Source organism: Schistocerca nitens, chromosome 2 (assembly GCF_023898315.1).
Source record: "Schistocerca nitens isolate TAMUIC-IGC-003100 chromosome 2, iqSchNite1.1, whole genome shotgun sequence".
Lineage (NCBI taxonomy): Eukaryota > Metazoa > Arthropoda > Insecta > Orthoptera > Acrididae > Schistocerca > Schistocerca nitens.
Window position 1 is genome coordinate 264,897,463 of NC_064615.1, and position 24,388 is coordinate 264,921,850.

At 42.6% G+C, this 24,388-nt stretch overlaps 1 protein-coding gene across 1 annotated transcript in view; it reads right to left on the minus strand.

The window, feature by feature from the left end:
* Positions 1-21,097, minus strand: part of LOC126236002 (centrosomal protein of 162 kDa-like) — a 228,402-nt gene extending 207,305 nt beyond the window's left edge. The window contains exon 1 of the mRNA XM_049945011.1: positions 20,976-21,097. Within this exon, the coding sequence (XP_049800968.1) occupies positions 20,976-21,017 (42 nt within the window). The 5' untranslated portion in view covers positions 21,018-21,097. The remainder of the gene's footprint in view (positions 1-20,975) is intronic.
* Positions 21,098-24,388: the final 3,291 nt, after the last annotated feature.

Sequence of the window (24,388 nt, forward strand, 5' to 3'; positions counted from 1 at the left end):
TTCAGGTAAAGAAGGATGACCATGAAGCCCTGCAACTAGCAGCCTGTGGTTCCTTCAGCCAACAGCTGGTATCCAGTTGCAGACTGGCAAAAACTATGGAATTAAGTGTCCCAAGGGACCTCTTCCTTGCAAGAGAAGCCAGGCAGAAGGTGATTTGTCTCCATGTAGGAGGTGGGGCCAACTTTGCTTGGATCAGAATTGACTCCATTTTCATTTTAGAGATGGCTGCCAGTTCTCTAAACTTTGTCTTCCAAGTTCTCCAGAAAGAACAAGGGCTTTGTGGCCACCAAGAAATCAACATCAGTCCTTGTACAAACCAAGTATTACAGGGAGCATCGCTCCGCATGGTGCTTAGACTTATGTTCCTCCCACAGTGTAACCATGGAAGGGAACATTTTAGGGTCGTATCTCTCTGCATTGACAGAGGACTGTCCTTTTATATAGACTGCTGCAACCGAATGGCCACCAGCAGTAGATAACTTCATCGGCTGCATTTGCGGCTGATTCGCCATGGTGCCACGAACTCCAAACAGAAACTCTCCCCGGGCACCACCCAGCCTCAGCAACAGATACCTGGCCAGTAACCAGTTGCTCGAAGTCCCTGTGCCCCAGTCACGACAAGCACATACTCCTTGGTATGTATGAGGAGCTTTCAGCTCAGGCATCAACAGTGTGGTCCCTGCATGGTGTGTGGGCAACCACTGTGCAGATAATTGATGATAGCCCCCCTCCCCCCCACAATCACTAATCACTGATGGGTACTGTACTGGGTTTTGCGTGTATTACTGTATTAAAAGGTTAGGGTGCATAGATGGAGAGGCACAAATGTGGGTCACACACTGCATTGGGCGACCTTCCCTGCAAGATCTGCACCTCTGGAAAATTTTGAAAATTGGTGGCAGGTCAAACCTAACAATGGGGACTATGTATTTTTTGATGAAAATCTGTGGAATAAGCCAGGAGTAGAAACTCGAGGCCCAATCACAAACCAGGTCCAAGCAGGGCCATCACCAAGAAAGCCATCCGATGGAGAGGTGGAGGGACAAAAGGACAGTGGAAGTATAAGCATGCAGCACAGAAAGGAAGTAATGCTGCAAATGCTGTGGGCCCTTCGTAGCCGAGCTCGTACTCACAAAAGAGTTGTGAGTCCCCTGGAGGGGCCAAGTCAGATAAGTGAGACATTGAGCTCATGAGAATGACAATACTTTACATCACACTCTACAGATCTTAGCACATTTGCTTGTAAAAGAATTGCTTTGTGATTTTGTATTGTAATATAACTGGGAGTTAGAATTGTCACCTTTCATAATAAACACAAACTCTGATTTCTCTAAATAACCTTTAATTGCTGATATGCATTACTTATTAAGTATGTTTTAACTGCCTTTTTAAATAGAAGTAATTTATTAATCTCTTTCATCTCCTTGAGGAATTTATTACACAATTTTATTTCCGGATAGAAACACTGTTCTGAATTTTTTGTACGCTTTTTTCTTGGATAATGCAAGGCCAAATTGGCTGTTATTGCGTGATTATGTTAGATCTGTAAGTGAAAAGCTTATGATTGTTTTCCCTGATACAAACAACAATTGGTAGATGTACTCACTTGGATACCCAGTTAAAAAAAAAGTTCTTTACAATTAGCCCAACAACTTCTAGTTATTATTCTTATGCCCCTTTTCTGCAGTATGAAAACTGTATTCATGTTTTCTGCCTTTGAACCCCAGAAAAGAATCCCACTGCTAGGAACTGAGCGTATGTAGGAATAGTATGCCTCGATAAAACAGAACCGACATTCTTTTTGCAGTACCTTTGTGCATTCATTCCATGGCAATTAACAATTAATGTTCATCCCTAAAAATCGTGTTTTTTACACAATCTATAGATTTATCACCCAGACTCAGTGGAACACAGTTGTCTTCTCTCTTTTTTGCTGTAGGGAGTGCTGTTTGTTTTCCTTATGTTCAGTGTAATTTAGTACATACTGCCCAAGAGTAAACATCCTTGAGGGTTTCATTTGCCTTCTCTATTATGTGTTCTCGTATTTTATCATTGACGACGATGTTGTCGTCATCAGCAAAGAAAACTTTTTCTCCATGTCTTATACCGCCTGGAAAGAAATTTATATATACTGACAGCACAGCTGGTTGGTTGGTTTGTGGGATTAAACGGACCAGACTGCTACGGTCATCGGTCCCTTGTTCCAAAAACACTAAAACCACTCAAAGAGACTAAAAAACGAACAACAGGAAAGATGGCAGACGACACAGGACGAGAAATACTCCGACAAAGAACAGACAAAACAAATTAAAATCACACCGAGTGCGACGGTGGTTGGCCGACCATAGAGAAAAAAGGGAAAAGCCAACCACCGAGAAATGCATTAAAAAAGCAGACTAAAATCGTACGCCAGAGGCCAGAATCAACACAAAAAACACACACATTTACATTAAGCGATAAAATCCCCCTGCCCGAATAAAACGCAAAACTAAGTCCGCTATGGCAGAGTCGTCAGTTAAAAGTGCAGGGAGCGTATCAGGCAGTGCAAAAGTCTGCCTGAGCACAGTTAAAAGGGCGCACTCCAACAGAATATGGACCACCGTCAAGGACGCCCCACAACGACAAAGAGGTGGATCCTCACGACACAGTAAATAACTGTGCATCAGTCGGGTGTGGCCAATGCGGAGCCGACAAAGGACGATTGAGTCCCTGCGGGTGGCTCGCATGGATGACCGCCAAACAGTCGTCATCTCCTTGATACGACGGAGTTTGTTTGGCACGGGCAGGTTGCGCCATTCAGTGTCCCAGAAATCAAAAACTTTGCGGCGTAATAGTGCCCGCAAATCAGTCGCCGGGAGGCCAATTTCCAGAGATGGTTTACTGATGGCCTCTTTCGCCAGGCGGTCAACATTCTCATTGCCGGGGATCTCAACATGGCCTGATCTCCACACAAAGACCACAGAGCGGCCGCTACGCGCAAGAGTATGCAGGGACTCATGGATAGCCATCACCAGATGAGAACGAGGGAAACACTGGTCGAGAGCTCATAAACTGCTCAGGGAATCGCTACAAATAACGAAGGACTCACCTGAGCAGGAGCGGATATACTCCAGGGCATGAAAGATGGCGACCAGCTCAGCAGTGTAAATGCTGCAGCCATCCAGCAAGGAACGTTGTTCGGAATGGTCCCCTAGAGTTAGCGCATAACCGACACGACCAGCAACCATCGAACCGTCAGTGTATACAACGCCAGAGCCCTGATACGTGGCCAGGATGGAATAAAAGCGGCGGCGGAAGGCCTCTGGAGGGACTGAGTCCTTCGGGCCCTGTGCCAAGTCGAGACGAAGGCAAGGGCGAGGAACACACCATGGGGGTGTCCGCAAAGTGGCCCAGAAAGGAGGTGGAACAGCGAAAACCCTAAGCCCGGAAAGAAGCTCTTTGATGCGGACGCGGTTGTACAACCTGACCGGAGCCGATGTTCTGGCAGATGGACGACCGATTGCGGGAACAAGAGACGATAGTTTGGATGCCCGGGCAAGCTAAAAACATGGGCAGCATAAGCCGCCAGTAAATGTTGGCGCCTCAATCGCAGTGGAGGGACACCTGCCTCCACAAGTATGCTGTCCACAGGGCTGGTGCGGAAGGCACCAGTGGCAAGTCAGATCCCACTGTGTAGTATTGGGTCCAGCACCCGCAACGCAGATGGGGATGCTGAGCCATAAGCCAGGCTCCCATAATCCAGATGAGACTGGATTAACGCCTGGTAGAGTCGTAGGAAAGTAGATCGGTCGGCGCCCCACCTGGTGTGGCTAAGGCATCGCAGAGCATTTAGATGCCGCCAACACATCTGTTTAAGCTGCCGAATATGAGGCAGCCAAGTCAACCGGGCATCAAAAACTACACCCAAAAACCTATGCGTCTCAACCACAGCAAGAAGTTTGCCATCAAGATAAAGCCGCGGCTCCGGGTGGACAGTGCGTCGCCGGCAGAAATGCATAACGCGGGTCTTGGCAGCCGAAAACTGAAATCAATGCGCTACAGCCCAAGACTGCGCCTTATGGATAGCGCTCTGTAGCTGACGTTCAGCAGCTGCAATGCCAATAGAGCTGTAGTAAAGGCAGAAGTCGTCAGCATACAGGGAAGCGGAGACAGAATGTCCCACCGCTGCAGCGAGCCCGTTTATGGCAATTAAAAACAGGCAGACACTGAGGACAGATCCCTGAGGTACCCCGTTCTCCTGGACTCGGGAGGAACTATGGGAGGCCGCGACTTGCACGCGGTAGGTACGATACGACAGAAAATTTCTGATAAAGATTGGCAGAGGGCCCTGAAGACCCCATCCATGAAGTGTAGAAAGGATGTGATGACACCATGTCGTATCGTACGCCTTCCGCATGTCGAAAAAGACAGCGACCAGGTGCTGACGGCGGGCAAAGGCAGTACGGATGGCCGACTCCAGGCTCACCTGATTGTCGGCGGCGGAGTGGCCTTGACGGAACCCACCCTGAGACGGAGCCAGAAGGCCCCGAGACTCCAGTACCCAATTCAAGCGATGGCTCACCATCTGTTCAAGCAACTTGCAAGGAACGTTGGTGAGGCTAATGGGACGGTAGCTGTCCACCTCCAAAGGGTTCTTGCCTGGTTTCAGAATGGGGATAACGATACTTTCCCGCCATTGCGACGGAAACTCACCCTCGACCCAAATACGGTTGTAAAGGTCGAGGAGCCGTCGCTGGCAGTCCACTGAAAGGTGTTTCAGCATCTGGCAGTGGATGCTATCTGGCCCAGGAGCGGTATCAGAACAAGCGGCAAGGGCACTGCGAAATTCCCACTCACTGAATGGAACATTGTACGATTCTGGATGGTGGGTGCGAAATGAAAGGCTCCGACGTTCCATCCGCTCTTTAATGGAGCGGAAGGCCAGGGGGTAATTCGCAGAAGCGGAACTCATAGCAATATGCTCTGCCAAGCGGTTTGCAATGACGTTGGAGTCAGTACAAACTGTTCCATTCAGTGAGAGTGCAGGGATGCTGACAGGGGTCGGAAAGCCGTAGACGCGTTGAATCTTGGCCCAGACCTGCGATGGAGTGACATAGTGACATGGAGGCCTATGGCGGACACATACTGCTCCCAGCACTCCTGCTTGCTTTGGCGGATAAGGCGGCGGGTCCACGCACGCAGCCGTTTGAAGGTGATGAGGTGTTCAATGCTGGAGCGCCCGCCAGTGATCTTTAATCGCTTCAGCGATCTCAGGCAACCACCAAGGGACAGTCCGCCGCTGAGGGGACCCAGAAGAACGGGGAATGGCAGATTTGGCGGCAGTAACGATGCCCGTGGTGACCGATTGAACCACCACATCAATGCCATCATTAGAGAGAGGCTCAATAGCGGCAATGGAGGAAAACAAGTCCCAGTCAGCCTTATTCATTGCCCACCTGCAAGGGAGCCCAGAAGACTGACACTGTGGCAGTGACAGAAAGATCGGAAAGTGGTCACTGCCACACAGGTCATCATGCACTCTCCATTGGACAGATGGGAAGAGGCTAGGGCTGCAGATCGATAGGTCAATGGCGGAGTATGTGCCATGCGCCACACTGAAGTGTGTGAAGGAACCATCATTTACCAGCGAAAGATCGAGCTGTGCCAATAAATGCTCAATGGTGGCGCCTCGACCTGTTGCCACTGACCCACCCCACAGAGGGTTATGGGCGTTGAAGTCGCCCAGTAATAAGAAAGGTGGTGGCAATTGGGCTATCAGCGCAGCCAGGACATGCTGCGTGACATCACCATCCGGTGGAAGGTAAAGACTGCAGACGGTAACAGCCTGTGGCGTCCACACCTGAACAGCGACAGCCTCTAAAGCTGTTTGTAGAGGGATAGACTCGCTGTGAAGAGAGGTAAGGACATATATGCAGACGCCACCAGACACCCTTTCATAAGCTGCCCGGTTCATATAATAACCCCAATAGCCACGGAGGGCGGGGGTTCGCATTGCTGGAAACCAAGTTTCCTGAAGAGCAATGCAGAAGAAAGGGTGAAGGCTGATAAGTTGGCGGAGCTCAGCTAGATGGTGGAAGAAACCACTGCAGTTCCACTGGAGGATGGTATTGTCCATGGCGGAGAAAGGCGTGACGGGACTGAGAAGGCTGATTACGCCGCTGGGTCACCTGCTGTCTCCGATGGAGCACCCGTGCAAGTGCTATCCATTGCGTCTGAGGGACCGGCGAGATCGTGGTCCTCAGTGGACGCAAGGATCTCCACCTCATCCTCAGACGCAGAGCTTGTAGGTAGCGGTGGAGTATGTGCCACCGCAGGTGTCTTGGTCTTGCGGGTCTTCAAAGTCGTTTTCTCTAGCTGTTCCTTTGGTTGTCGTTGTTGAGAGGGCTTATTGGAGTCAGTCTCCGGGACCGAAGAGGATTGCGAAACCCGACGACCAGCGACCTGTGGCTTCTTCAGCCACTGGTTGGTGTCTGCTGTGCCGCTGGTAGGAACCTGGGAAGGGAGTGACCCAAGGGATCCCTTCCGAAGACGACTTACGCTTCTCCGGCTTAGAAGTGGGGACTGGTGTCCCCAGTGGTTTAGTGGGTGCTGCTCCTGAGGTAGATGGTGTAGGAGCAACAGCGAGAGAAGGGGCCCCCATCGTCAAGGGGGCAGGTGAGGTCCTCTGACTCTGAGAGCTGACTGTATGTCTTGCAGCTGAAGGAGCTGGAGCAGGAGTGACAGTGGAGGCATAAGATGACATCATGCGCACGGGATGTAGCCGTTCAAATTTCCGCTTAGCCTCAGTGTAGGTCAGTCGGTCCAGGGTCTTATATTCCATGATTTTGCGTTCTTTCTGTAAGATACTGCAGTCTGGCGAGCAAGGTGAATGAGGCTCTCCACAGTTGACACAGACGGGACGCGGAGCACATGGAGTATCGGGATGAGATGGGCGTCCACAATCTCTACATGTGAGGCTAGAAGTACAGCGAGAGGTCATGTGACCGAACTTCCAGCACTTGAAGCACCGTATCGGGGGAGGGATATAGGGTTTGACGTCACAACGGTAGACCATCACCTTGACCTTCTCTGGTAATGTATCACATTCGAAGGCCAAGATGAAGGCACCGGTAGCTACCTGATTGTCCTTCGGACCCCGATGAACGCGCCGGACGAAATGTACACCTCGGCGCTCTAAATTGGCGCGCAGCTCGTCATCACACTGCAAAAGTAGGTCCCGATGGAAAATAACACCCTGGGCCATATTTAAACTCTTATGTGGGGTGATGGTAACGTTAACATCCCCCAACTTGTTACAAGCAAGTAACCTGCGTGACTGGGCAGAGGATGCCGTTTTTATCAAAACTGACCCAGAGCGCATTTTGGACAAGCCCTCCACCTCCCCAAACTTGTCCTCTAAATGCTCTACAAAGAACTGAGGCTTCACGGATAGAAATGAGTCACCATCAGCTCTGGTACAGACGAGATACCTGGGCGAATACACGTCACTGTCATTCATTGCCTTTCGTTCCTCCCATGGTGTGGCCAGGGATGGGAACGATTTGGGGTCATAAACGTTAGCTTTAAAATGAGCCCTCGAACGCTTAGAGACTGCTGGTGGCTGGCCACCAGTGAGAGATGATGTACCACGCTTCATTGCGGGTCATCCGCCCTGATGCCACCTACTCCGACCAAGGGCCCTCCCCACGGGCGCCACCCAGCCGCAGCAATAGCCACCTGGCAGGATGGCCATTGCCGAGAGTCCTGATGCCCCAGGGAGATGGGCATCTACTCCTTGGCATACGTGGGGAGTTAACGGCGCAGGCATCAGTAGAGCGATCCCTGTGTTGTCAGGGGGCTACAACCAACAGGGTACATGGCGGCCCCACCACAACGGACTGGCTACCGTGCTGGATCTTAGGTGCAAAAAAGTCCAAGGTCGTCTTCGCAGTTAAAAGCAACACTGCAAGTGCAGCGTGGTAATCGCACTCAGGGACGTATCCTCGCCCAAGAGATGGAAAACGAGCGGGACACCATTGCAACGACGAAAAAGCCGGCTAAAGGTCTCAATGCACGATGGATACAGTGCACCATGTAAGGCGCCCTTCCCCAATTTGCTCGCTCTTCAGAATAATTTAGAAAAATGGAGGTCAAACCCGAGAGGGGACCATCATATAAGGCCGAAACATTTGAGACTCCTTTTAGTTGCCTCTTACGACAGGCAGGAATACCGCGGGCCTATTCTAACCCCAGAACCCGCAGGAGGGGGGGGGGGGGGGGGGGGGACAGCACAGCTGGACCCCACACACTACCCTGAGGGACACCTAATTTTTGTTTGTGTCTTGTATGACAACTGTTTAACCAAAAATTTATCAACACCAGACATGTGAACTGTGTCTTACATTGTATTTTCTAGATGAGACTGGAACCACTTGTTTGCTGTCCCATCTTACATCTAGTGCTTCTAGTTTGTTTAATAGTATTTTAAGCTTAACAGTGTCAATAGCCTTAGACAAGTCTAAGAATATGTCTGCAACACGGTCTTCCTTTTCAAGGGCTTCAAGCAACATTTTTAAACTCTTTAATGGCCAATATTGTATTCTTCAACTTTGGAAACCAAACTGCGCTTCATTAAAAAGGTTGTATTTATTGAAGTAACTCATTAGTTTAAATTAAACAATGGAAAATCCAGGATGGAATGTAACAATACTATGGAAAGGATAATTGTTTCTCACCACATAGTGGAGATTCTGAGGCAGTCAGTCAGTCTCACACACACACACACACACACACACACACACAGAGTCTCTGGCAGCAGCAGTGTTGCCTGTTTTCAACGAAGGTCTTGTTGGCCGAAAGCTCATTATCCGATAGCCTTTTTATTGTGCCTATTTGCAACTCAGTGTCTCCGCTGCACGTTGAGGAGCAACTATTCTTTTCATAACACTATAACTCAATAGTTAATCTGAAAGACTGATTCAATTATTTATGAGAGACAGTAGCGAAACTGGCCTGTAGTTCTATATTTTCCACATTACCTTTCTTTAGTAAAGGCACGGCTCGTGTCTGCTTTAGGTACTCTGGAAAAATACCTGAACTAAAGGACTCATTTAATAACAGGGTTTGTATGCTGTATACACATACATTTAGAACAGAGACTGGAACCTCGACTATTATGCCCGCTGACGCTTTTTTTAAAAAAAGAAAGAAAAAAAAAGAGAAAAAAACAGTTTCCACAACATCTTCCAGACTTCAAGCTCTGTTGTGATTATCATCATTGTACTTCCAGTGTAATTCATTGCCTGGTATTACTGACTGACCCCCCTTCCCTGTTCCACTCGCAAATGGCACATGAGAAGAATCAGGCTTGGTAAGCCTCTGTATTAACTTTAATTTTTTCAGCTTTCCTAATCATGGTCATTTCACGAGACACACATGAGAGGAAGTAATATGCATTTTAACTCTTATGGAAAGTGCTCTCTTGAAATTTCCATAGTAAACCTCTCCATGATGCACAACACTTCTCTTATAGTATATGCTACTCGACTTTGTTGAGCATCTCTGTAATGCTCTTGTGCCAACTAAACAATGACATTATGAAATGTGCCACTCTTTGTTGCATCTTCTATGTCCCTTCTACCAGTCATACTTGGTAAGGATCCCATGTATGAACAAAATTCAAGAACCAGTCAAATAAGTGCCTTGTAAGACACTTCTTTCATGGATGAGATATATTTCCTTAATACTCTTCCAATGAATCTCAGTCTGGCATCCGCTTTTCCTGACATTTGTTTTATGTTGCCATTCCACTTACGGTCATTCTGGACAGTTACTCCTAGATATTTTATGGCAGATACTGTTTCCAGCAGTTTGGCATCAATAGTGGAGTTATGCAATAGTGGATTTCTTTTCCTATGTTTGCACAATATGTTATATTTATTTACATTCACAGTCAACTGCCAGAGCCCGCACAATTCATCAATACTCTGCAGGTCTTTCTACAGGTTGATACTTTCTTATAGAGAAGCACATCATCTGCGAGCACACTCAATTCTTACAGTACCAATGTATTTTGCATAATGTGAAGTACCAACGGGGGAGGGTACTCTGTGCCCACCACAAAAAACTTTTATAATTCAGATTTCTTTAATTTTTATCGACCTATATTTAAAAAAATATTGAATCAAAAGCTACTGTTGTGTAATAATAGTCCAGAAACAGTAAATTGCTTTTAGCACTCACTACAAAAATGCATTTAGTATTTTTCACATTTTTTCACAATTTAAATTTATTTAGTCTTATTTTTTGAGCAGTATCTCTCTACATTGGTAGTAAAAGTCATTACAGAGTTACTGAAGAACACTTCATTATAATTCAAAAATATTACACATATTTTAGGTTAAATACAGCAGTTTACATTACATAGGTTCTTGTATCATTATTCATAACTTTCGATATAATAGAGGGAAACATTCCACCTGGGAAAAATATATCTAAAAACACAGATGATGTGACTTACCGAACAAAAGTGCTGGCAGGTCGATAGACACACAAACAAACACAAACATACACACAAAATTCAAGCTTTCGCAACAAACTGTTGCCTCATCAGGAAAGAGGGAAGGAGAGGGAAAGACAAAAGGATGTGGGTTTTAAGGGAGAGGGTAAGGGGTCATTCCAATCCCAGGAGTGGAAAGACTTACCTTAGGTGGAAAAAAGGAAAAAAGGACAGGTATACACTCGTGCACACACACACACATATCCATCCGCACATACACAGACATAACAGTCTGTGTATGTGCGGATGGATATGTGTGTGTGTGCGAGTGTATACCTGTCCTTTTTTCCCCCTAAGGTAAGTCTTTCCACTCCTGGGATTGGAATGACTCCTTACCCTCTCCCTTAAAACCCACATCCTTTCGTCTTTCCCTCTCCTTCCCTCTTTCCTGATGAGGCAACAGTTTGTTGCGAAAGCTTGAATTTTGTGTGTATGTTTGTGTTTGTTTGTGTGTCTATCGACCTGCCAGCACTTTCGTTCGGTAAGTCACATCACCTGTGTTTTTAGATATATTCATAACTTTCTTCGGAAATGTCTTCACACATGGAAGATATGACTGTTTTCTTGTTGGGTTTACTGCATGTGTATCTCCTACAGCTGTTGCAAATGACTGGTGTTTTGTTCACTTTATTGTACTTCACTACTTTTGACTGGCTTTCACGACAACACAAATGACATCTTCCCCTACATATTCCCCATGAGAACACCTAATATGCCTGAAACCCCACACTTCTGGGGTCATTTAATAATTATAGCCCTTTCTTCAGTGTATGATTTCATGCGCTGTAGTACCAATTCTTGAAGAAAAAGCTATTGCTTATTACACTCTTGAAGCCCTCCCTCTCAGTTGAAAATTTCCTCACCATTTGATTGATTGTGTTAAATCCACCTTTTGTCTCATTATAATATAAATTTATGACTGTTTTCTTATTTGTGTCAGTGGGTGAACCAATTACAGCATCATAATGTTGAGTTGACACAGCAACGGAAGGCTTTTGTGTGTGTGTAGGGGGGGGGGGGGGGCTTCACGGGGGACATTAGAAACAATTGTGATTGGGATGCTCCAGATGTCTTTCAGTTCTTGAGGTATATGCTTCCTATTGGCTTGTAAATGAAAGTAATCAATTTTTGAAAACATTGTGTAATTGGTTAGATAAAAAAAATCTACTCACCAAGTGGCAGCAGGAACACACACATATATATTAAAGGTATTATGTATGCGAGCTTTCGGAGCCTGTGGCAGTGGGTTGAAGGGGAAGGAAGAGGGATGAAGGAAAAGGACTAGTGAAATTTAGGAAAAGTCACCCAGAACCCCAGGTCAGGGGAAACTTACCAGACAGGATATGGAGACCACATCCCCTCTGCTAGAAGACGGAGCCACTGGCTCTGAAAGCTTGCAAACGTAATACATTTTAAATATGTGTTTTCTATCTGCCACTTGGTGAGTAGAGTTTTTTATCCATCCTATTAGCTTGTAATGTTCCCACGAGAGTTAGCTTGTGATTCATCCACAATTGACACTGACAACTTGAGTAAGTTATACTGACCTGAACGAATGAAGTTAACACTGGAAGTACTTGTACTACTGCTGCCACTGTAGCAGTAGTAGTAGTAGTAGTAAATAATAATAATAATAATAATAATAATAATAATACTGGTAACGGCAATAGAACTGGAAAGTTAGTTTCAAACTATTCTACATTATAGTTAAAATAATGCTGAGATTACAAGGCATTTGGCTAAACTGTAAGGATTTTCCACAGGACTAAAAATCATACGTCTTGTGTCTTTTTCACGTTAACATAGCAGTATGTTTTTGCATCCACGGGAGTTACACATGAATGAAATGTTTCAGTTCAAAAGTTCATAATAACTGAAATCATTAAGAGGGACTACTAAGGAACAATTTTTACAAACATTTTTAATTTATTAACTAGAATTGAGTGAATGTTTTCAAAGCTGAGGTAGATTTTTTTTTTAAATAATTCTGCCAGTGACACCCAACATTTTAGTCACCGATAAAACACCAGAACTCCTAGTAAAGAAGGCGAATGAAACCTTCAAGGATATCCCAGTCACTAGCAATACCTATGTCTTTTTCATGTAGACATGAATTCTTGAAATCCTTGTATTGGGGGACAGATCCAACACTAAAGTAGTAAATGAAGTGCAATGGTATCACAACAAAAACAGTCAGTAAAAATACAGGTATTGATGTTCTGTAGTTTTTCACCACCATAGTAAACCACAAAGGGATATAATGTGACTTGGCTGTTCTCCCAAAGAAACCCTTGAATAGCACCCTGAATGGTAAATTAATAGTTCTCAGCAAAATCAATTGAAATGATCACTTCACCAACCACATGAACTTCTTCCAGGTGCCTCAGAGATGCACTTTGGTGTTTTGAAACAGAATGGTGGCTTGCCAAACATGAATTTTTTGAACCATTTTGCTGTATAAACTCTTTTACAGTTGCACGGCGCACCTCTTGTGTATCTCTATCAGCATGGGCCCACTGTTTGTATTAGAACTATCATTTCTTCTAAAACATATTCTTTGAAAGCATCTGTCGAATAACATTTCAGCTCAGGTTTTCTTGGACATGGTTCATAGTGTTGCAGTATGCAGTCTTTTGATTCCAAACAGCACACAGTTTTCTTCATTAGTTCCTTGTAGTCATCATCTTTGATAGATGTTGCAGCTGACATCATTTTGGCATTTTGTTGTATTACACATTCAGTACGGAAAAAAAAAGTGTTGAAATGTGTGTGAATTCCTAAGGGACCAAACTGCTGAGTTCATCAGACCCTAGACTTACACACTACTTAAACTAACTTATGCTAAGAACAACACACACACCCATGCCCAAGGGAGGACTCGAACCTCCGGTGGGAGGGGCTGCGCAATCTATGACACGGCACCTATAACTGCACGGCCACTCCGCGCAACCATACAGTACGCAAACTGATTGTATATCATCAGCACCAACTGTAAAACACCACTTTGCCTAAAGTTCACAAGATTTTGATAAGCCCAATTCACTGCCATATTGCTTACAATAGCCAATGATAATTTATTTCAAGTTACAAAGTAAGAGGTGTTTCTGGTTACAAAATTTTCACCATCCACTCTTGCTGCTATCTAATAATTTTTGCATGGGGACACCCGAGAAAATTCATCATCTTAGAACAGCCCGAGGATTTCATATTTGATTTTATCACTCTTTTTCACCACCACCTTGCAGGTGCTGCCAAGATGCCACATGCCACCCTCTGTCTGTAGATTCCTTGCCTGCTTCACCATTCACGCAGAAACACTAAACTCTTCTGCTGTTATATACACCAATTGCTAGGAGCCAGGTTCAAAATTTGAACTTTGTTGCACTGATTTACTTTAATTTTTGCGTAAAATAAAGGAGAGGCAACCGCTCATGTATAGTAAATTGATGCCTAGAGCACAGTAACATACAACAGAAAGCAGCATTCACACTACCTTTTCAGCACTACCTCTTTTTCAAGCAACAGCACACACATTCACAAACACTACAACAGACGCCCAAACACACACCTCTGTGGCCATGGCACGAGTCTTGCTGTGACCACATGAATGTGTGTTAGACCGTCTAAGTGGCTGTGTGTGCTATTGATCGAAAAAGAGATCATGCTCAAAAGCCAATGTGAAAGCTGTGTTCTGTTATGTGTTACCATCTCCAAGCTTCGATCTGCAATAGGTGAGTGGTTGCCTTTCCCTTATACTATGTACTGCTCCATCCAGCAGTTTGCATTATTGTATATGCTTCAATTTTTAATTCATCATTTAAAATGTCAATAACCTTACATACCTGGCATTGCTTCATCATTTGTGTTTCCACAACAGTGGAATCACAACCGCATGTGCTGCTGTAGCCTTGGTGAGGGAACCTTGTGCTTTCTGAACTTTCTGTCTTATGCAACCCATGGAACGCCTTTTGCTAATTCATTGAAACTTTAAAAGTCAAACTCCAAGAGAAGCAGTGAAGGATTCACTATGTAGCAAGTGTCAAAAAAATGGTTCAAATGGCTCTGAGCACTATGGGACTTAACATCTGAGGTCATAAGTCCCCTAGAACTTAGAACTACTTAAACCTAACTAACCTAAGGACATCACACACATCCATACCCAAGGCAGGATTCGAACCTGCGGCCGTAGTGGTCGCGCGGCTCCAGACTGAAGTGCCTAGAACCACTCGGCCACACCGGCCGGCGTAGCAAGTGTCAACTGCATACACAGAATCAGTAGACATTGATTCTTACTCATCCTGGGGCTGTAGTGGCTTATGAGTAAATTCTTGTCTTCATCTTGTCTTCATCTTGTCTTCATCTACTGGCCAGGTATGAAAACTACATTAATTGATGGTATCAAGTTTTCAATGTAAGAAATGTCAACCATTCTTAACTTTATACTTGTTTTCCCAAATAGATTACAGTAGGTATTTTGCAGGAACTGAAATGTTTTCATCAGTAGGGCATTATGGTATAAACCAATTTGGGCATCTCCTGTAAAGTGAAATTCAGATTTAAGTTTTAAATGTTTTTTTGTCCAAAATTATATTTCTTTCACCGGCTGAAGTTGACTTTTACCACAGTAAAATGACGAAGGCTTATAACAACACCATCTCAAGTGTAAAAAAACATCAGACACTTCTTGGTTCATTTCACAAAGCAAATAAAACACAAATTAGTTCAGCCACAAAACTTTCCAGGAAAAAGCTAATCACAAGGCAGAGAGAAACTGACAGTTAAAAGAAAATATATATTGCTTCACCAAGATTGTGAAAACATTTTGGCAATGTTTTAACATTGTTTTCAACAATACCATAAATAGTGTTAAAATCAGTACTGAATTTACAAAATCTTTAGGGGTTAATTTCATCCATAAATGTAACTACAGTACACGGCTTCTGAAGTTTAAAGGATACTACTCCTACATTCTGAGAGATTAAAGCAATAGTCTAATAATGTCTTGGCAACATATTCAACAATATTTTCTACAATGTCTGAAATAATGTTGTTTAAAACCGTCTTCACAGATGAATTTTCATCCATAAGTAGGCTTGGATATTCATTTGTTTCCCTGCTGTTTGAAATTGATTTGCACATAACTACACCAGTATTCTAATTGACACAAGAGCTGTTTTCACCGATTTCAATATCTGTTTATTCATTAAGGTCACATTTGAGCACACTGCATGTGAAAACTAATAACATGGAACAATGTTTTCCAGTCACAAACTGGCAGTGGTCAAAAATTAAACTTAATAGCTTCTGGGGCTTAAAGAATTCTCTTTCCAGGTACAGCAAGATAAAAAACATTAAGGGGTCCAATGGAAGCATCTGATTCCACCCATCTGCTTTGACACGTGACATAAGGTGGTTGTGTTTGGTATCATTACGGCATGGAGTTTAGTTGATGAGTTTGTTGTGTTTGTAGGTGTTGTCTTGTTGTGTTTGATGGTGGCCTCTGGTGGGCGTGTGTGTGTGTGGGGAGGGGGGGGGGGCTGCATGCGCTGAGTGTAATGTACAGTATTGGGTTCATTTGAGCTTTGGTGTTGAATGAGTGAAGTCATTGGCATTGTTCGGCATTTAAGGACTGAAATTTTTTCAGTGAGTTATCAATTATTTCTTTGTTTATGTGTTTGGCATTTTGTTAGATGTTATTGGTTTGCTGCTTGTGGTGCGGTAAGATGCTTAATTTATTGTGTGGCTTCTGTTGTTAGGTATGGATATGACAAAGTAAACAGTGCCATGTTGCGGTCGGAGATGTGGAGGACATGTTGTCCATTATTAAATCCCTCCAGGTATTTGGACTGATTGCCAAGATTGTGAAGTGCAGTATTTGCCACGAGAACATGAGGTTGACCAGAGTTTCGGCATCTCAGGCCATGGATGGGTACATGTGGCGGTGTCAGTGTGATAACGTCTGGTGCTCCATTAGATGCAGTACTGGGGGGGTGTGTTCTGAGTGTGTGAAGTATAGTGGAAAGTCAGGTGAGTGTAGGGATGGCGATTGAGATCAATGAGTTGCAGTTTGGGAAGAGGAAGTAAGGGAGGGTAAGTCTCTGGCTGGTTTGTAGGTGTGAGGGGCTGTTATTTTGGGGGTGGGGTTGGGGCTGTGTTTTCAGGGTTTTTGAAGGGCCGTACTAGTAGGGAATTTGTGGGGTTGATTGAAGAGTATATCGAGGAGGGGGGTACTGAAGTTTCAGATGCTTTTTCATCTTGAAGGGGTCTGGGGCAGAGGGGTCTCAATCATTTAGTTGTGAACCACAGTCTAGAGTTTAAAAATTATGAAACTGAGGTGGGTACGAGGGGTGGAGGGCAGTTAAATCAGACAGACAGGGGGAAGTGGTGCTCTTCTAATATGCAATCTCATTTAGATGAGTACTGCTGGCAGAAGAGCGTCCCTGGGAATCATTGTATTTTTCATGTTTTTCTGAGAACTGTGGGTAAGATATACAGGACAAGGGTGGTTAGTTGAGGGGGTTTGGTATGTACAGGTGAAAGGGGTGGGCCGAGTTGTGGATTTAGGTGGGTGGGGGGGAATGTTTCATGATTGTGTTTTAGAGGAATTTTTTTGGTGCAGTTTTTGTTGGTTTCTAAGGCATGATTGATTTTCATTTATTTTGTGGTTTTGATTTGTTGGCGGTTTCTTATCGGGAGGGGAAGGGGGCCTTGAGGTGGGTGGTTTGGGCGTTTTCTTTTTTGTTTTACTAGAGAGAGAGAGAGAGAGAGAGAGAGAGAGAGAGGGGGGGGGTTGGGGTGGCCAATACAGTTTGCAGTGCCGGAATTTGTTGGTGGTAAGTAATTGTTTCTTTGGATTTATCATATTTGAGTTGTGATGTTTTGTGTATTTGTGGCATATTGATTGTGTTTGAATTTCTGTAGGGACACTTGATTTTTGAGGTGCTATGGGTTTGGTTTTATTTTTGATAGTTGTACGTGTTTGTTTTTTGGTATCGACAGCTGTAGTAGACCTGTGTAGGTCAAGGGAAATATCCAATTCCTATTTTTGTAGTTGTAGGTGTTGGTGTTTTGGTATCATCAGCTGTGGTTGATCTATATAGGCCAAGGCAAAAGTTTGATTCTAATTTCTTTAGTTGTAGGTGTTGTTTATGTGGTATCGACAGTTGCTGTTGAGATTTATAGGTCATGGGAAGTGTCCAATTTCTGTGGATTTTGTTGGTGTAGCAGAATGTGGAAGTTTATGTTCGTTATTTTGTGTGTTTTGGGATTGTGGTGCGATTTACTTTTAATTTTTATTAGATTGTCCCCACCCTAAAACCTCCAATTTCCCACAGTTGCCCTGTTAGTTCAATTGTATTTTTGGAGGAAGATTATTTACATGTATTTTCGTGTTTGTTGCCATGTGTATGTAGTGACATCATAGGCACCATATTGGAGACAATGAGAATGGCCATTTCCGCCATACTGATGACGTTATGGGTCAAATCAGACAGTTGGAATCAGACGCTTCTGTAATCCTGATTAAGGAACATAAAAGTTGAGCTTCGGATCCCCACAATCACCCAAAATTTGGCAGCCAAAACACTTTCATCAAATTTTCTGGTACATATATTTTTACACAGAAGCACAAAGGCTACTGCATGAAAAGCAGAAAATGCATGTCTGTGTCTGTGTGTGTGATATTACAAATTCTTAGCTGAATCCAACCATAGAGTCAATATTTATGACTGGTTAAAGATGGGCTCTCCAAGTTGCACATTGAATTTCCTGCCACTTTTGAAGTAGTAGCACAGTTGTCACCACGTGCATTTAAAAATGTTATCATTGTTATTCATCATAAATCTTGTTTAAGTGTACAAAAGCAGAAGCTTGTAAGTTAAAAGTACCTTTCACAGAAGTTATCTGTCACTTTGGCATGTGAGTAGGTGCTGTAACCTTAGCACCCCTACCCATAAGATGTTGTAGAAAGAGAACAAAGGAGATATCAAGCTGAAACTTTTTACATACAGATCCCAGACATTGTGGAACTTTCTCATAAAATGCCATTTGATTCACAAGTGATCAAGTGGGGAGCCCTTGTCCATTTGTCGTGGAATGGCCCAAAACATAGGCCTAATATATTGACAGTGAATGCAAAAAAAAGTTTCCAAATACAGTTCAGGTTAAAGATAGATAACAGCTATCACATTCAACATAAATGATAAATCTATAAACTATGCAGCAAACCCAAAAAATTTAGTGACGAATATTAACTGTCACCTGATATGACTGAATACACATAATGGCCGCACACATTTGCTTTGCCCTTCTATGATCAGTGTAAATCGTCTGATTTTGTGCTGCTCTGGAATGTTTATGCTTGTTGCCAACCTTAGCTACGTAACAGTATTGTGCACCTAACAGTAACTAACCATTGTGAATACAGAGCTGATTCATGTTCTGGTGATGTATGTGCATGCCAATTGTAAATATCATCTACAGAAATTAGCGAAGAGGCCGTAACTGGCACTTCTAGCAACCTGCCATCAACTCTCGTATCATTCATTTATCAATTAGATGTTCATTTCTTTTATAAGCTGGCTGCTCTGGGAGGAGGAGAAGGGGCTTGTCTCAGAAGCCAATGTGATCGCAAGCTTCCCGTACCAGCATCCTTGGTCAGGTACCAAGTAAAAGTAGGCAACCGGAAGAAACTGGCAGAGAAAATCCCATGAGAACGTTATGCTAGGCTGCAGTTGTGTGTGTGTGTGTGTGTGTGTGTGTGTGTGTGTGTGTGTGTGTGTGGTCTATTTTCAACAAAGGCCTTATTGACCAAAAGCTTATAATGTGACAGTCTTTTTGTTGTGCCTATCTGCGACTCAGTATCTCTGCTATATGGTGAGTGGCAACTATTCTTCTCATAATACTGCTCTGGGGTATTGGGGTCTCATCTTCTGTGTGGAACAGCCGGTGCCTTGTGGTGACCTACTGGTCGTGTGTTCACTCAGTTCTTAGTTATGGGAATCTTTCCTGGGGATCAAATGCACAAAACATGGACACTAATTTCGATACTGCAGAAAAGAGCCATTAGACTAATAACTAAAAGTAGAAGTCAGGGTCACTGTGACGAACTATTTAAAAATATTTGATATCTGTGCTGAATCAAGAGAGTACACATACTCATCTGTTGGACACATCACGAAAAACATTGGTAGGCTAAGTATGTCACAAATAGTTTAATATGTCCCTGTTCATGAAATATGTGCCAGTTTAGACTTACGTTTATGAAGGAAAAACAAACGAAAAGTTCAAAACTGCATTTTCTATACGAGATCCAAACTGTTCAATAAATTGTTCAAAGAGAATAAAGATATGCCTAAAGCATATTTACTTAAATAGGTAGTCAAAATTGCCTATACCTTTTGAATAAATCACAATGCACAAAGATTACTTGGAGAAATCACAATAAGGGCTAATAAGAAAAAAATCGCGACAAAAATATAGTATACATTTTTACAGGAAAATCAATGAAGAGTGCATTACTACTTAATGTTACCAAGCTAATTTGTTCCTCATATGTGAAAACAAATGAGCACTGGCACTAAGCATGAAGTGAATGATTTAGTTTAGTTCTTAAGATACTAATCTCGGATTCTGGAGAACAGACGTTCGCGGTCTATCTGAATACACCGATATAAGATTTTCAAAGTAATTTCAGGCGAATCCCGAGATGGGGGGAAACATTAAAAGTATTTAAGGTCGTTAAATAATTTACAATGTTCACCAAATTAATTTGTACGAACCCTGTCCATTTAACTGGGCCACAGTAACCATACTGGAAAATGTTCTACAATATATGAATAATATGAATAAGAAAACAAGGAAGTTTTACCCTTCACCGCTTCTGTTTTAAGGAAACCATTAACAACAATATTCAGTCAACAATGAATAGACGATGCGTACATCGCACGCCACTCCATTTTACAATGCAGCATACAACAAACAGTAGATTCGAGTTTCCAGTAATATTTCATATGATTATAATATTCTGTTCCAGAAGTTTGCACTCAACAGCGTCAATACAATATTAAGTGATGGGAGCTGAATGAAAACTATAACAAGCGATATCGTAACAACGACGAGATTCTTATTCGTGTGCTTAACAATTGTTCCATAAAACATATTTACAAATCTCAGTATCTAATTATCTCATGCGGATACTGTAGTGAACTAAATACGCAAATGATGATTTCCGGCTTTTGCCGTCGTGACAAATACCGGTATTAAGAAGATATTACACAAACAGATTAGTCTGCATTTGTAATATCGACTGAAAAACGTCGAATTAGAACGACAATATCATCAACACAGCAATTACAACATCCTGTTGTCAGGTACCGATCGGTGAAAACCTGTAAACAAACCGATGTCAAATTAACTATTCACTTGTGCATTAGTTTACCTCACGCAGGAACGCCTGGAATTGCTCCTCAAAGTCAGACATTTGTAACCGCGTCAATTACTTTCTCAACAATATACAAAAACACAAACTACAACCATTCTATACTAAAATTACTAATCTACGTTCGAACCACAAAATTAAACAGATAGTAAACAAAAGCCGGTCGTTGTTACAGTTTTTTCAGATGTGTCAAATAACAGTGCAGCCAACGTATAAATGATACGTAACCGAAGTTTCAACTTTATTCAATATTTTTATTTATTTATATCGGCGTGGATACCCTATTTAGCAATCAAAAACTACAAAACAATGTTTTCTAAGGCAAGTAATTAAGAAATTACTGAAACTCAATATCATCACAGAAAATTTTGTTAATTAATCGATATAATTACACCTTCTTTATAGAACTCTGGGCTGATTTTAAAATTACTAATTAAAATGAATATTACCAGATCTCTAAGAACTGCCTTGTCAAGGCCGATTCACAGTAGACGTCAACAGGCCTTTACATCTCCTCACGCCGTCAGGGTGTATTCACACTGGACGTCACGTCACGTCAATTTGCGAAAGGCCCATGGAGGTATAAATTCTTCCTCCATGGAAAGGCCAATTCACACTGTTCGTCACATTACGTAACGTCGTGTCACGTCATACATTCACAACGCATTTCAAATAATGGTATTCACACAGGCCGTCAACAAACCGTCACTTCACGTCACGTCAGGGTTTACCACGAAGAAAATTTTGACGGCAGCGTCTCCTGCTAACATCGAAAGATAACCTAATTTAGTAGTTACAACATCTTACAGAAGTTGAGTTTGTGCTTTTGTTTTTTCTTGATATTTAGTTTATTATCGTGCTTTTCTTTCGTCGCAGATTGGAAATGTTCCATAATCACTTGCAAGTTCTTCGATATTCTTCCACAAGCGGGGTCAGATATCTGAAAGCAAAAAGTTATTTAGCTTTTACGATACTGTGTATAAATAAGAACATAAGTTTTTGAAGCAATTCCATTAAGCAACATTTATTTAAGTGAATAAGGAAGGAGTTGTTTGTGTTGTTATTAGATACCGGTAAGTAAGAAAAAACCATGGTGGAGAAGGAAAACAGGCTCTACTGATTACCTTGTAAGTATTATTTTGGCGTGTTTGTGTGTGTATATTTTCACTAGCAAATAAATATCGATGTTTTGAAAAAAAATTTTTTCACTTCTCAGTACTTCACCACACAGAATTGATAATGAACTTCCGTTATGAAGTTTCCTTAGGCCATTAGTAAACTTTGTCATAATGAGCTCCTTAAGTCTGGCACTATACTCATACTTTTAATATCACAGATGATAACTGATAATCTCCCTTTCAGCATTCTGTACTGGATTAAGCAAATTGACATGACGAACGGTGTGAATACTCGGTGACGTGACAGAGCTGTGACTTGATGGTCAGTGTAAATAGTCCAGTATTGAACAGTGAAAGGAGGAGACCACCCATGATACAAAAGTCGGAGTATAGTATCGTAATTTATAGGAACTGAGGCACTAACAACGACGAAGTTAGTGAACTGCCAAAGCAAACTTCATAATGGATATTTTTGATCAGTTTTGTAAGCCAAATTGATGCGAAGTGAAACAGCATTTCAAAATATTGACATTTATTTGCTATCGAAAATATACACATATAAACACATTAGACAATATTTACAAGCGAATATCTTCCTAAGGAATGTCACCTTAACGTCGGTGGGAAGGTTTGCATGTCTCAGTAATCCACTGAGCTATACTGTCAGGAGGTATGCTCCTGATAGGGTTACTGGTAGAGCTGACAAGTGCTAGAATCACCGCACAATCAGCTTAACAGCTCATGCATCCAAGTTTCTGACAAGAATAATATACAGAAGAATGGAAAAGAAAATTGAGGATGTGCTAGATGACGGTCATTTTGGCTTTAGAAAAGGTAAAGGCATGAGAGAGGCAAGTCTGACTTTGTGATTGATAATGGAAGCAAGACTAAAGAAAAATCGAGACATGTGCATGGGCTTTGTCGATCCAGAAAAAGCCTTCAATAGTGTGAAATGGTGCAAGATGTTCGAAATTCTGAGAAAAATAGGGGTAAGCTATAGGCAAAGATGGGTAATATGCAATATGCATAAGAGCCGAGACGGAATAATAAGAGTGGACAACCAAGAATGAAGTGCTTGGATTGAAAAGAATGTAAGACAGTGATATATATAGTCTTTCCTCCCTACTCTTCAATCCGTACATCGAAAAAGCAGTGACGGATATTAAAGAATGGTTAAGGAGTGGAATTAAAATTCAAGGTGAAAGTATATCAATGATACGATTCACTGATGACATTGCTTTCCTGAGTGAAAGTGAAGATGAATGGAATGAACTACCTAATGAGTACAGAATATGAATTGAGAGTAAATCGAAGAAAGATGAAAGTAATGAGAAGTAGCAGAAATGAGAACAGCGAGAAATTCAACATCAGGATTGATGGTCACGAATTAGATGAAGCTAAACAATTCTGCTACCTAGGCAATAAAATAACCGATGACAGATGGAGCAAGGAGGACATCAAAAGCAGACTAGCAGTATCAAAAAGGGCATTCCTGGCCAAGAGTAGTCTACTACTGTGAAACATAGCCCTTAATTTGAGGAAGAAAGGGAACTTTTTTCAATATAAACAAGCAAATGCTAAAGTGAAATGCATATTTAAACAACTAAAACGATATAGCTGGCATGATTATTGTCGGAAGATCAATAAAGACACTCCTTTGTCTGACATCTGGCTTATTATGAAACGTCTGAAGAACAAACCAAGTAAACATTGTCCTGTAAGATGTTGGATAGAGGAATTCGTGGGTAGACTCGTTCCGACAGTGACTGCCTATAGGATGCTTACATTTGAAACATCTAGCACCCATGGACAACCAGCACAGATATTGGAAAAATCATTTATGCAGTAGAGTTGGAACAAGCATTGAAGTCGAAGGTTAGTGCTGAGCCTAGAGTCAGTCACAAATCTACTCAATGGTCCTGAGACTACTGAGATATGTGAAAAACTACTAGTCGAAATTTTGAATGTGCTGTGCAGTAACATCACATTTTCGATGGAGTGGAGTATACATGTAGTCATCCTTATCCTGAAACACGGAAAGGATCCATCAATGGCACCTTCATATCGACCCATTTTATTGTCAGTGTGCATCTGTAAGACATTTGAACAAATTATCAAAGTTCAGTTGGAGTGGCGGTTACAAAAACACACCTTGTTACCACAGACACAATTTGGTTCAGAATAGAGGTGCTATGGATAATCTCAGTATCCTAATGGTCGACACTGAACACACATTTCTAGTCCAAAGATATCGACAGTGAAATTCCTTTGTTATAAGTGGAGCATATGACAACA